The sequence below is a fragment of the Gallus gallus genome, chromosome 2 (genome assembly GCF_016699485.2).
Source record: "Gallus gallus isolate bGalGal1 chromosome 2, bGalGal1.mat.broiler.GRCg7b, whole genome shotgun sequence".
NCBI classification, from domain to species: domain Eukaryota; kingdom Metazoa; phylum Chordata; class Aves; order Galliformes; family Phasianidae; genus Gallus; species Gallus gallus.
This window is the reverse complement of record NC_052533.1, coordinates 107,651,023-107,665,085: the sequence shown is the minus strand read 5'-3', so window position 1 is coordinate 107,665,085 and position 14,063 is coordinate 107,651,023. Positions and strand designations below refer to the sequence as shown.

The following is a 14,063-nucleotide window of genomic DNA, read 5'->3' as shown; positions in this document are numbered from 1 at the left end:
TGGGATGACTTGATCATTGTGTTTCTGTATGTAAGGGTTTGAAGTGCTGTTTCCTAACCGGAGGTGGACGGCAGTGAGAGACACACCAAAGCTGGAGTGCCATTTATATGGATATGTGTTTCCTTTAGAAGATATGTCTGTTTAAAACACTGGCATTCAGTATAATCATTGAATACAGATGTACGTTTTTTTTTTCATAGCTGCAAGTATTTTGGAAAGAAAACATAGGTGCTTGAGATGCTTAAAGTTTTCTAATCGTATTGCTTTGCATCAAGCTTTGGGTAACAATATCTTTGTCTACGTGTAACCTTTTGTGTGTCAGTAATAAAATACTTATTGGATTGTTTCACAGATGCTCAAACTTCAAAGGAGATTTTTGATTTTGCAGTGAAGGCTATCAGGCCACAGGTAGATCTGCCGTATGTTAATTGTTCTTTCAATACGTTTATTGTATTATTCAGCTAATAAATTAATTAGCTGAATAATATTTTGCATATGAATAACATTTTTTTTTAAATCTCCATATTAAGGTTGATCAGAAGCGATATGCAGTACATCTAGGTAAGACTGTAAATTATTTCGGTTCATGCTTTGGGCTCTACCACTTGTGCAATTAATTATCCTTTCAGGAGGTGTTTGTTCTCTATTGGCTCTCTCCAGATCGTTCCAGTATTCTCTTCTAAGCTTATCAGGGAGCAAAACTGGTGTACTTTAGGTTGGAATCTAAAGAATTAAATGTGTATGTGGTTAAACTAGGTACTGTATAATTGTCTTATGATCAGAATTATACTTGATGCCATTTGCCCCTCTGCAGTGAATACAAAACCGTGGTATGTGAAGGGTAGAGGTAGAAAGAAGAGGAATGCAGTAAATTAGGAGGAAGAAAAGAAGGAAGCTGAGAACAAACAAAGCCTGTAAAGTGATTGAGAAACTGACCTCTGGAATGTCAATGGCTTGTTCAGAAAGTGCTAAAATGTGAGATTTACACTGTGAAGTGTAAACCCTTCCTTAAAGGTAGTCTGACTAGATGAAACAGTTACATTCTTAGAGATCTTAAAATTTAATTTATGCCTAAATTTGAGATTGTGAAATTACCTGTATTCTGAACCATTGCAGTTTGGAGGAGGAGTAGACTTGAGGATATGTCCTCAGCACAAAATCAGACCAAATCCTTGTGAGCTGTGTCATCAATTATTTGCCATGAGTAAAGTCCCTTTCTTTTTTTTTTTTTCCTGTTAATAAAGATAATCCAAGAACACTGCTATACTTCCTATTAAAAGAAGGGGATTTTAGAGGGTTGTTTTTTTGCTTAAGTTTTCAGTGTTTGGATACTGGTACTATAACTGTTAGAAAAATACACCTTTATGCCTTCCAATCATGGTAAATGCACCCACCTAAAGTTTTGAATGTGCACTTGAATTGTCTCATCTGTTTTCAGACAGTGGAATATGAGACTGAGGTTTTTAATGATAATTGTTTTTAAATTGCAGCTGGTTTACAGTTGTTCAGCTGGCATGCTGCTCAGTTTGGTACCCTACTCTTGGACAACTATGTCATGCTCTTTGAAACGATGTGTAGATGGTGTGGCCACACAAATCAGGAGCTGAAGAAAGCCGGTCATAATGCACTGGATTCATTCCTCAAGCAGGTATTGTAACATTGCTGGGATCTCTGAGGCTAAATCAGAGTCAGAGCTCTTGAAGTAGTGGGGATATTTGCTGCTTGCAAGTTCAGTGAATCTAATAATTATTTTGATTGAAATACTTCACATTATGAGCTAGGTATATTTTAGGATTTACTGTAATTTTTTGGAAATCCTGACGTTGTTAATATCTGCTCTACAGATGTCTTTAATGGTGGCAAAGGATGCAGAGCTACACAAGAGCAAATTGAAGTTCTTCATGGAGCAGTTCTATGGAATCATCAGAAGAATGGATTCAAGCAACAAGGAGCTGTCCATTGCTATTCGTGGATATGGGCTTTTTGCAGCAGTATGTGCAAGGATTTTGTTCTGATAAAGCAGCATGCTGAATGGATTTAAAGCGAAGATTCATATACTGTGCTTATATACTTACGTGGAGAGCAAATTGCTTTGTCAAGATGCGCTCCTAAGAATCAGTAGTACTTTGGTGGAGCAGCTGGATCCTAGCTGAGTTCTTTCCATTTTGCTGCAGTTTGAGCAGAGTGCGTTTGTTTTGTAGCATTTTGAGCGTTCATTGTTATAACTTAGTCTTCCTCTTCTAGGATATGAGCTAGAAAGGAATGAGTACAAAATTAAGTATTTAAAATTACTGAATTGACCGAGCCATATTAAAAAATATCTGTTATGCTGTACAGTAAGTTAAGTAAAAGTACATAATGCAAATACAAAGATAGTATAATTCTGAAAACTTTAACAGGAAAGAGGAATCTTAATACTGAAATACATGTAAATCCTTAATGTGCATGGGTCTTTAATTAGAAACACCAATAGCTGTTGGGCTGTATAGACTGAAGCTTGCTCAAGCTTCAAACGCTAGATTGTGAAGAAGCAAGTCTTGTTGCCACTGCAATGAGTAATTGCAGATGGAACACATATTGAGTGGTGGGTTCAGGTTAAAGGTAGACTGTTTCACAGTCTGAATGCTAAGATAATTCTGAACTTACCGATTACTTCAGAATACTGCAGAAAAACAATTCTACAAGTGATCAATGGATAGTCTTTGTTACCCTGTTCTTAAGCAGATCAGATTTGACCTTTAATCTAACTTTTCCATCGTTGCCTAAATCAGTCTGTTATTCTTCTGCTGTCGGTTTCCTGTGACTGGTTCTGCCTGTGACCTCCTCCTTGGTTCTTTTTCCCCAAAGATTGTTTTTAGACCTAGCTCATGCTAAATACCTATAGAATGATATGTAAGTTGCAGCGAGCATTATTACGTACCCCCTAGTGTTGTCTGGGAGGATGCCCTCTGCTTGTCTGTAAGTTTAGAAGTAGTCTTTTATCCTCTGTTTATGTAGATCCTGGCATAATAGAAGTCCAGAACTCAGGCTGCTGGGATAAATGTTGTAGCAGCTTGTGAGTGATAATTGGAATGCCATTAAGGTACACCACATTTCTTTAATGCAGCTAGCTCAAATGTTAAGCTCAGTATTAGCATCTGTAATGCCTTGTTTGATATGTTTCAAGCTGAATTCCATGCTTCTGAGTCTGGATTTAAAACAGTGTAACAGAAAATTCATATACTCGTATAGCAAATTGTAGTGGATCTGTTAGTGAACTTTTGTTTTAGCTCATTGCAGATACCACGCTCGCCTTACATGTGGTGAATAGACTACTTGAGGCTAGTCACATGGCACTATGCAGTTCAAGTCTAGACCTTGCTGCCAAAAGCAACTATCTCCTGCTCAGAGATATTGATTTCCTGGGAAATTCAAAATGGTTATTGTTATGATTGTTTCAGTGGAGACTTGACTTGCTTTAGTGCTACAGCAGGTTTACTTGCTTGTGTGAAGTTGCTAAATGGTGTTTTGTTTTCTCTCTGTAAGCCCTGCAAAGCTATGCATCCTGCAGATGTTGACGCCATGTACATTGAGCTCCTTCAGCGCTGTAAACAAATGTACCTCACAGAGGCAGAGACAATAGATGACCATCTGTATCAGCTTCCAAGTTTCCTCCAGTCCATCGCAAGTGTGATATTCCATTTAGACACAGTAAGTGGAGTATTTCAAGTTCCAGTCAAAATTTTTTTTAATGCAACCTGCAATGCATGAGAAGGTAGTAACAGTCAACTTACAATAGCTGTGATGGAAGATATTTCATTGCTGGACTGAACATGGGCCGGCGGTGTGCCCGGGTGGCCAGGAAGGCCAATGACATCCTGGCTTGTATCAGAAATAGTGTGGCCAGCAGGAACAGGGAAGTAATTATCCCCCTGTACTCAGCACTGGTGGGGCTGCGCCTTGAGTGCTGTGTTCAGTTTTGGGCCCCTCACTGTAAGAAGGACATCGAGGCCCTGGAGAGTGTCCAGAGGAGGGCAACAAAGCTGGTGAGGGGTCTGCAGCACAGGCCTTATGAAGAGCAGCTGAAGGAGCTGGGATTGTTCAGTCTAGAGAAGAGGAGGCTCAGGGGAGACCTTATTGCTCTCTATAACTACCTGAAGGGAGGTTGTAGTGAGCTGGGGGTCAGCCTCTTCTCTCGTGTGACTAGTGATAGGACGAGAGGGAATGGCTTCAAGCTGTGCCAGAGAAGATTCAGGCTGGACGTTAGGAAATACTACTTCTCTGAAAGGGTGGTCAGGCACTGGAATGGGCTGCCCAGAGAGGTGGTGGAGTCACCGAGCCTGGTGGTGTTCAAAGAGCGTTTGGATGTTGTGTTGAGGGACATGGTTTAGCAAGAACCATTGGTGAAGGGCGAACGGTTGGACTGGATGATCCTGTGGGTCTTTTCCAACCTTAGTGATTCTACGATTCTATGATTATTTGAAATATGACTTTAGCTCCTAGAGGGGTGGGAGAATATCAGGAGGTTACTAGATTTTATTTGAATAGAGAAAATGCATGAAATACACTGTTTCTTAACTTAATTCTTTAGAATGTATTGAAATCTTTTGGTGCTGATACTTAATATGTTATCCGAGGCTGATACTTTGATTTTCCTCTGTTGCTGTGTGTTGTCTGCGTTCTAATGAGGGTTTTCCATATCCTATTTGAAGCTGGGAAGTGAGGCTAAGGTGGAGGGCATTTAGATTCTGTTTTCAGATTAAGGATGAACAGATTATGCTGCTGTGTTTTTCTTGTTTAAGTAGATGCTATTTCCCTAATAAGATTAGGATGGGCTCCATTGGAGTTCTAAACTGCTCAGGAACCACTGTTTATGCTCCAGGAAATTTTCTGTTTTCCTTGAAGTGCAAGATAAATTTGCCTTCTAAATCTACTGTTTCTCAGGATAGGCCACAGTGTAAACTCTTGTAACAGTTTTGTTGCATTCATGTGGTTTTTTTTTTTTTTTGCTCTTTTCTTCCAGGTTCCAGAAGTATACACTCCAGTTCTTGAACATCTAGTTGTGCTACAAATCAATAGCTTTCCACGATACAGTGAAAAAATGCAGTTAGTCTGTTGCAGATCTATAATAAAGGTGTTTCTAGCCCTCTCAATAAAAGGTCCTGTTCTCTGGAATTTTATTAGCACTGTTGGTGAGTCTGTGATATTAACTTTGTTGTTTTGTTTCTTTTCCCCCTTAATGATAAACTGTTTCTAACAGAGTTTTATGGATGAGCCATTTGGGGTCAGAAAGGAAACATTTTCCCATCCTTTAATAATGAAGCAATAGGGTTTCTATTATGTTCCTTTTTGGGGGGGGGGGGGGAGGGGGAAGGGGGAGAAGGAATTGGGGGGTTCAAATTCATTGCTAAATCACCTAGGGAGTACTTTTAAGATTTGCTTTATAGTGATAGTGTGCTGGTGATCAAAGGCAGGAAGATATATTATTTGGAGGATAAGACAGCTTTCACAAAAGATGTACAAAAATCTGTTCAGTATTCTTTCAGTTACACTTACAAAGTATCACAGGAGGTAGGGATAGCATCACCTCTATTAGAAATGTGTGCATTTTAAGCTCTCAAAGCTGTTCACAGTAAAATAAGAACATTCCAGATACACAGTTACTAAGATTCTAAGTGTGATAGTATTGGTAGCTTCCAGCATGCTGACATTTTGTTATAATGATTTTTAATTTTTCAGTTATTTTGCAGTGGCTTTTATCTGTTATCATGGCTTTCTTTCATTGTTTTCCTTGTTTGTGATTTGTAATGTGCTGTACAGCTGAAGTACCATGCCAGAATAGAGATCCTTGGTGCACATCTGTGAAAGTCATTGGGAGTTACTGTTTTATATTGTATGGGAAATAGGAGCAATTCCTTCATCATCACTGCATTCAGACTGAAGAAATAAGTCTAAGTAGTTTTGAGGAAAGAAATAAGCATGTTCAAAGTTGTTTCCCTGGCAAACAAACGAGCCATAATTCTAGAATCAGTTGTATTTGTCATTTGAGAATAATCTCTGCTCTTTTGCCTCTCCCTTATCCTAACAAAATATAGAATACAGAGGACTGAATTAATTAATTGCTAACGTAATGAGTCTTATGGATGCTATGCCTTTTAAAGTCTACTGAGGTGATTTTCTTTTGTTTCAGTGCATCAGGGATTGATCAGAGTATTCTCGAAGCCAATGAAGTTTTCAAAGGTAAAATAACTGTTTAAATATTTTTCATCTAAATTTTTAGAATATACAATCCAGTTCTTGGACATCTAGTCGGGTAAACAGAGAAAGGTCTAAAGATGCAGAAATAATACTGTCCTCTTGAATTGCATCCCTTTTGTTACTTGTTTCTGGTCCCTATATCAGCATGATAACAATGTTTCTCTTGTAGTGGGTGTTGTAGCAGGGAATACACATTTGTTCTCTGGAGTTCTTCTTTGCTTAGGTTATCTAAGGAGGTTGTGATTAAGGTCACCCAGCTTTCTTCCAGGCTAGCAAAATTTGGAAACTTGGGAAGTTTTTCTCAATGTTTCTGTCAAGAGGATGGTAAAGCTCTTAAATCCTGTGCAGCAGGAATCTCTCACATAACTGACCACTGGAAGGACTTAGAGTTTTTGAAAGATGATGATGCTTTTGTGTTCTTTTCAGATTGGTTAAATAAGAAAGCCAAACACTTCAGGTTTCTAAATACACAAGTAATTTTACATGCTGTTTTAGCTTGTGTCAGGAAGCTATATGTTATACAGTGTTTCTGAAAAGTACTGTGTCCTTACAGGATGTTTTTGGAAAAGAAACTTCTGGATCAGAAGAATTCCCAGAATCTGGAGAGGTTGATACAGCAAGATGGAAAGTACCAACCTATAAGGACTATTTGTATCTCTTCAGAAGTTTACTGAGTTGTGACACGATGAAGGTAAAGACATAGTTAACATGGTAATCCAAGATGAAAAGTAATCCTGAGTCTTACTGTTGCTTTTCTAACCTCAGACTTGTTCTGAATATCCTGCTGCAGAATAACTACTTCTTGATTTTTTTGTTGAATTTTGTCACTGATAAATTAATTAAATAGGGATGAATTTAGGCTTCTATAGCATAAGAAACCTCTAAAGCCAGATTGTGTAAGTCTTTCAAGCCTTGGTTTGTAAATTCAAGAATGAATTCTTATTGCTGTTTTGAAACACGAACCTTCTTCCTCCTACGAAGGAATCCATTTTTGAAGAAGAAAACTTTCTTACTGGAAATTCACCACTGCAGTCTCTGAATCGGTTGCTGTATGATGAACTCATAAAATCTATTTTGAAGATTATTGAGAAGTTGGACCTGACTGTTCAGAAACTGAATGTCCACGAGCAGGTGAGACCCAATGACATGTCTATTAATTTCTGCTATAGTAAGGGAACCAAAATCACATTCCTTGTTTTGTTTTCATTATGATTATATAGCTCCTTATGATGTCTTCAAAGTAATAGTCATATTTGTTAGAAGAATTTACTTCATGCTTTTTGATATTGCACTGCAGTATTAGGAGATGGAAACATAAGATTCAGAAGTAGTTGATATGATCCGTTGTTATAGACTTTACTCAGGCGTATAGTGGATTTTGGTTTTGTTTTTTTTGTCTTTTTCCTTAATAGCAACTATTTCTTACTTTTTTATTAATTGTTGATATGGCAGTCATCAGTTGTTTGTTTCAGACTAGATTGTAACAGCTACATGATTGTCAAAAAGCAGAAGAGTCATACTATTTATCTGGAAAAATGGTGTAAATGACTTCTGTGTTGTCTGAGATCCAGTGTTCTTGTTTCAATATTTCATTTTAGGATGAAAATGAAACTGACAGTGCTTTTATTGGGCCTACTTCTGACCCTGCTTCAAACCTTCAGCCAAAGAAACCTACGGACTTTATTGCATTTATAAACCTGGTAGAATTCTGCAGGTACTAATATATCTTTGTGTAGTTAAAAGGTTACAAAATGATTGGAAGAAATTTAGAGGTAGTTTTATTTAAGATGCATGTTTCTGACCTACGACCATGATCAGTATTTCAGAATGGTGATTAGATGGGAAACTTTGTTTTTCTGACATCTGAGACGTGTAAAAACATGCTAGCTCATCTGGAGAACACTGGCCATATATACAGTAATTACTTCAGAGACCAGAAATAGTTGTCTTGAGGTAGTATTGGGCATTAAGTGGAAGGTACAGTGTTGCTTGTCAGTGAAGGTCCAGCTGATTTCCCCTAGCAATACTGCAGTCTATTTTGGTAATGAAATGTGGTATGTTTGTGTTTGTACAAATTTAATAGTGAGGTATGAGGAGGAGGAATTTGCTTTGCACTGTGAAGCAAAATAAAAATCTTCTTATGCTTACCATGGATGGTGGCATCTAATTGGTACCTTGCTGTGTTTGGAGGTGTGTTTTAGCTGCAGCGCTTGTCTTCTTGGTACTAACCTGAAAGGGTGGGATAAGAAAAGGTTGTTTGAATAAAACACTTTTTTTCCTTCCCCCTCACCATTTTTTTTTCCATATGATTCCTGTGTGTCTGTTTTAGAGACATACTTCCAGATAAACATGTTGAATACTTTCAGCCTTGGGTGTATTCCTTTGGTTATGAGCTTATTATACACTCAACGAGACTACCTCTTATCAGTGGATTCTACAAGCTGCTTTCTGTTACAATGAAGATTGCCAAGAAAATTAAATACTTTGAGGTGAGATCTCTTTTCCCATTGGAGATGTAGAGTGTTTCATTATTGGTGGGACAGTTCTTTATATAAGCCTTTTATGCATGTACGTGCAATGCTCAAAGTTCTGTTACCCACTGGCTTCCGATGTTTTTGGCATCCTTTGTCTCTGCAGATGAAAGTGCATAGAAAACCACCAACTAGACTGGAAGCTCTGTTTCTAAAGAAACACAATCCATATGTAATGCTTGTTTCAAAATCCTGAGCAGGGTGAGCAGAGCAATGGGAAGCATGCTTGCCGTGCAGACAGAAGATAGTTTGGACATTGGGAACAGTCTAGTCGTAACAGAAGAGACATGTTTGGGTTAATTATTCAACCTCTTGAGTGTACACGTAGTATCTTGCTCATTGATTTCCACAGGAAGTATGGTGCTCTACTGGCAGATGCTCTATTTCTGATATGACAGCTATTGTGCAGTGACAGTGTTTCATCCCATTTTGTGTAGCTCCTCACAGAGCCCAGAACTGTTCTTGCCGCTGCTGGTAATAGCACCAAGTGAAGCAAAATTGGTTCCCAATAAATCTGTTGGTACTGTAGATGCTGTTGTGAACTGCTTTCTTGCCACCTGCACATCCACACTTAGGGATTTGCTTTTTCTTTTATGACTTACTGAAGGAAAAGGGAAGTAGAAAATTAAGCGTTCGTGGTACTACTGAGCTTTGAGAGAATAAATGTACATTATAAGTTTTCAGTGATAAAGAGTTCTTCAGTTACAGATTTGCTCTGAGTTCAACTTGTGCTTTATATCTGTGCTATGTACTACAGATTTTAACACTTGATTTGTGGATTCTGTTGGTAGGGTGTCGGTCCAAAGAGTCTCAGAAAAGCTACTGAAGACCCTGAAAAGAGTTCTTGCTTTGCCCTGTTTGCAAAGTTTGGAAAAGAGGTAGGTTATTTTGCTGGCTAGCTTACTCAGTCTGAAAATAAGCATAAATTAAATAAATAAAAAATAAATAAATTACTCAGTCAAAATCTTCTTAGAAATCTTCCAATATAGTATATATAATAGAAGTACTCCAAATGTTTGAATTTTACAGTATAGGAGGGTTTTAAAATCTTGTTCTTTCTGTGTTTGTTCTCAGTATCAGTAACAGTGTATTTGGTCACTGAGTTATTTCTCGTTTGTGCATCGAGATAATTGTGCATTAAATACTTCATGATAACCATCTGCAGGTGGATTAGATTGCAGTATTGTTTTTGAGTTGCGTATCTTACGTGGATATTAATGTAGGTAATATCAGAATCTCAAGTTTATGATCGTTCTTGACATATTTCTTCTGAATTTTAGGTTACAGCAAAAATGAAACAGTATAAAGATGAGTTGTTGGCATCCTGTCTAAATTTTTTACTCTCTCTACCACATGACATCGTCATGCTTGATATCAAGGCATATATTCCTGCGCTGCAGGTAGGTCCAAGTGATGTATAGTTAACTTTTTTTCTCCTTCTAAAACATGTACCAAATTCCTGGAGCAAGGTCAGTGTCCTCTTGAGCAAGTAATTTAGTAATTGCTTATTTTATTAATTAGTAATAGGGTTTGTTTTCTGGATAAAGAGGTAAATTGTCTGAGTTGCCTTTGTACTTGACCGACTCTGTTAGTGCCTGTATTACAATAGAACAGATATCTCCTGTGCTGATATTGAGTAAGAAGTTGAGCAGACAAAAGTTAGTAGTAAGGAAGATGTTTTGTATGCTCAGTGCTTGCAAATGTGGTATCTCCCTTTAAATCATAATAGTCATTAAAAAGCAGAACTGATGGTTATACATTTGACACACAGAATGCGTTTAAGCTGGGCCTTAGCTGTACGCCAATGGCTGATCTGGGACTGGATGCTTTGGAAGACTGGTCTGCTCACATCCCCAGGCATATAATGCAACCTTATTACAAGGATGTGCTACCCCTTCTTGATGGTTATTTGAAAAACTCTGCAACTACAGGTATGTGTGGGCAATTAATTCTTCTTAGTTATGCCTAGAGACTTGAATGTGACATACTTCTTGTCTATATTGTGGTTCTTGTAGTTGGAAAAGTATCATTTATCTTATCCCCAGAAGTTCACCTTTATTTTTGAACTAAGATTTAGGTAGTTTTGTTGCTGTTTTTTGTTGTGGTCGTTTGTTTTAAGAAACCATGAGCACATGCACGAGGTGCTGGTATACTAAGATAATATTCATATGCTGCTTTTCTTCATCAGTTGAACCCCAGAATAACTGGGAAGTAAGGAAGCTTTCCCGAGCAGCCCAGAAAGGATTTAACAAAATCGTGATACAGCGTTTAAGAAAAGCAAAAACTTCTTCACTGGTAAGAACACTGATGGTTTTTAGAGTTGAAAGTGGATTAATCACTTTCCATTGCATCTCGTCCTCTCTCATTTGCTTCTCTTTTTCTTGAGGTTATTTTTTTTACCTTTAATCAGTCAATTTGGTGAAACCCATTTAACAGTGTGACTCAGAGTGCCATCACATCAGCACAGTTGGAGAGATGTCACATTCTAGGGTGAGAATGGGAGTGATGCAGGGAAGGGGAACTTCAAGAAATCAGTTTGCTTTCATTACACATTAGTCTGGTAGTGATTCTGACTTTAAGATTTTAACTCCATACACGTCAGATACTGGTTTGCACATACTTGCTATTTGAATGTGCAACTTTTTGTTGTTATTATCTTGTGGATAGGTTCAGTCTTAGAAGTCAAACGTACCAGTCATTTTGACCAGTGTCTTCTCAAGTAGCTCCAAATAAGTGTAGTCTTATTTGTATATGCCAGGTGCAAACTGACTTGGAATAAATACTTTTTTAGGTATGAAACTAATAATTGCTTCTACGTGTATTATGTAACTCTTTCCAACTTAGTGGTCTTTAAACAAAATGAGTAGATTTTATATCCCACACAGGCTGTTAAAAACGTAAATTTTAGGCATTGGGTTAAAATAAATGAGAAGTGTTATTTTTGCTTCAGATTTCTTATTGCTTTACGGATTATTACATGTTGCCTGTGCTGATAAAATTTTAACCATTGCTTGAGAAGTGGTAACTGAAAGACCATGAAATGTCTTGAAGGTGTTTTCCAGTGTTTCCTTCTGCTTATTGAAACCAATGCTGCTGTTTTGTTTGCTGCTGCCTCTCTTTTCTTTACTCTTCCTTCTTCATCCATACGCTAATAAGTGCTATCAATCCTTCATTCACTGTGTCAACCAACTTACATAGACATAGACATAATTCTTCCTTCACTAATATCCATCTTCTGAATTATTCAGGATGACAATCCCTCCTTGGAAGCAGTAAGGACTAGAGTGGCTCGCCTTCTTGGCTCTTTAGGAGGGCAGATCAACCACAACTTAATTACGGGTGCGTAACCTAAAAATATTTATATGCCTCTACTGTGCCTCTTGAAAGTTAAGTTCAGTGACATCTGAGCACCACTTTGAGAATGCACAAGCTTTTCAAGGAAAACTATTTATTTATTTTGACAAAACTGCTTTTATTGAGTTTTGGAGTTTAGGAGAACAGAGTATTAACTAACTTACAGAATGCAAAAAACCCGTGTGGAAATCTCACATTAAAGGGAGAAAAATCACCCACGTATGAGCATATGGTTTTATGTACTCATACCTCCCCTTCACCCTCTAGCTGCAAAACTGTTTTGAAATCTCTCATGGTTTACAATTCCTCAAACACTTGTTGCCATCACCTTATTATGATTCCTGCTTAATTCACTTCTGTGACCTGTGGATTGTGCAAAACTCTTAAGTTTACTTCTTGAATTGTCAGTTTAAAGTGCACCACGCTTTTAGCGGGTGTAGAGCTCTTAATGTTTACATTTGTCTTTCCTGCTTTTAAAAACAATTTTATTTCTGCAAAATGACAGGATGAGAAGTAATGGCCTTAAGTTGCACTGGGCAGGTTCAGGTTGGATATTAGGAAAAATTTCTTCTTGGCAATAGTGGTGGCGAATTAGTACAGGCTGCCTGGGGAGGTGGTAGTCACAGTCCCTGGAGGTGTTGTGTGCACGTGGCACTGAGGGCCATGGTTAGTGGTCCTGGTGGGGATAGGCTGATGGTTGGACTAGGGAAACTTAGAGGTCTTTTCCACCCTTAATGATAACATAGGGACTGAAGGAAGTATGGCAGTTTTTCCTGAAGTACCTTGGAGAACACAGCCACAGGTGTAGTCATTCTCTGTGCAACTGAAGGGGTCTTTATGTTGGATCTGCTTATCTGATCTGTATTACACAAAGCTTATTTTTTGTTCTGATATTTTTCCAAATGCATTAGCCACCTCTGCAGAAGAGATGATGAAGAAGTGTGTGTCCTGGGACACCAAGAACCACCTGAGCTTTGCTGTGCCATTTGCAGACATGAAGCCTGTCATCTACTTGGATGTGTTTCTGCCTCGTGTGACTGACCTGGCTCTTTCTGCAAGTGACAGACAAACAAAGGTATTGATGTCCGCACGTGTTTTTGTTTATACTAGCTGAGAAGAACTACATGAAGTAGTGCCTTCCTTGTTAAGGAAGGCCTGTTTTAATCAATTCAGAGGTACAAAAGTGCTCCTTCTGTGCTGGTTCGTGATGCTATTATTCTGATTGTTTAAAACCTAAAGAACAAATGTTCCTAGGAGCTCTATCAGACAGCACTGTGCTTTTTTGAGTTAGACTTGGGATAAAAATGAATGTTTTAAAGTAACTGATCTTTGTTGTTGCTTAATGTCCGTCCCATGCCTTCCTTGTGAGTTTGTGGGCTCAGTCCAGCAGAGCGCAGAAGTAAATACCTTGCTTCTCTGCTGGGTTGAGATATTGATATCCAAAGGGTCCAGAATGGAGGTATCCCCAAAAAAACGCTATGAGGGTGACTTCTCTAGAGATGCATTTTCTCCTTTGAAAAATGACTGCACATCAGAGACTCTAAAATATCAGTAGTGAGGTGAGGTAGAGTGTGTGCAGATCATTTGCATAGGCACAATCCCTTCCTGAAAGTGATTGTTGCACAGATAGAAGTAATTTCTCAAGTACTTCTTTTGACTCTTTTCCTCCTGCCCACAATTTTGTCTTCCCTGTGGAAGTAAAGGATGCATAACCAAAGGCTTTTTTCAATTTCAGATCGCAGCATGTGAACTGCTACATAGCATTGTTGCGTATATGCTGGGGAAAGCATCTCAAATGCCAGAAAGACAACAGGGTCCCCCACCCATGCATCAGTTATACAAACGAATATTTCCAGTACTGCTTCGTCTTGCCTGTGATGTAGACCAGGTAAAAATAATCACTTCTAAGCATTTTAGTTTGTTTAAAACACCTCTGTGCAT

At 38.2% G+C, this 14,063-nt stretch overlaps 1 protein-coding gene across 4 annotated transcripts in view; it reads left to right on the top strand.

Moving 5' to 3' along the window:
• PRKDC (protein kinase, DNA-activated, catalytic polypeptide) overlaps positions 1-14,063 on the top strand; it is an 84,998-nt gene that overhangs the window by 5,501 nt on the left and 65,434 nt on the right. For 3 of the 4 annotated variants that reach the window (XM_046917946.1, NM_204658.4, XM_046917957.1), the window contains 18 exons: positions 353-408; positions 531-561; positions 1,491-1,648; positions 1,845-1,991; positions 3,526-3,690; positions 5,003-5,171; positions 6,170-6,219; positions 6,791-6,928; positions 7,219-7,368; positions 7,836-7,951; positions 8,567-8,726; positions 9,560-9,646; positions 10,049-10,168; positions 10,540-10,699; positions 10,957-11,063; positions 12,017-12,107; positions 13,034-13,197; positions 13,858-14,010. In XM_046917946.1, coding sequence (XP_046773902.1) covers positions 353-408; positions 531-561; positions 1,491-1,648; positions 1,845-1,991; positions 3,526-3,690; positions 5,003-5,171; positions 6,170-6,219; positions 6,791-6,928; positions 7,219-7,368; positions 7,836-7,951; positions 8,567-8,726; positions 9,560-9,646; positions 10,049-10,168; positions 10,540-10,699; positions 10,957-11,063; positions 12,017-12,107; positions 13,034-13,197; positions 13,858-14,010 — 2,222 coding nt within the window. Of the gene's footprint in view, positions 1-352; positions 409-530; positions 562-1,490; positions 1,649-1,844; positions 1,992-3,525; positions 3,691-5,002; positions 5,172-6,169; positions 6,220-6,790; positions 6,929-7,218; positions 7,369-7,835; positions 7,952-8,566; positions 8,727-9,559; positions 9,647-10,048; positions 10,169-10,539; positions 10,700-10,956; positions 11,064-12,016; positions 12,108-13,033; positions 13,198-13,857; positions 14,011-14,063 lie in introns of those variants that run through there. The other variant, XM_046917966.1, reaches the window with a different exon arrangement.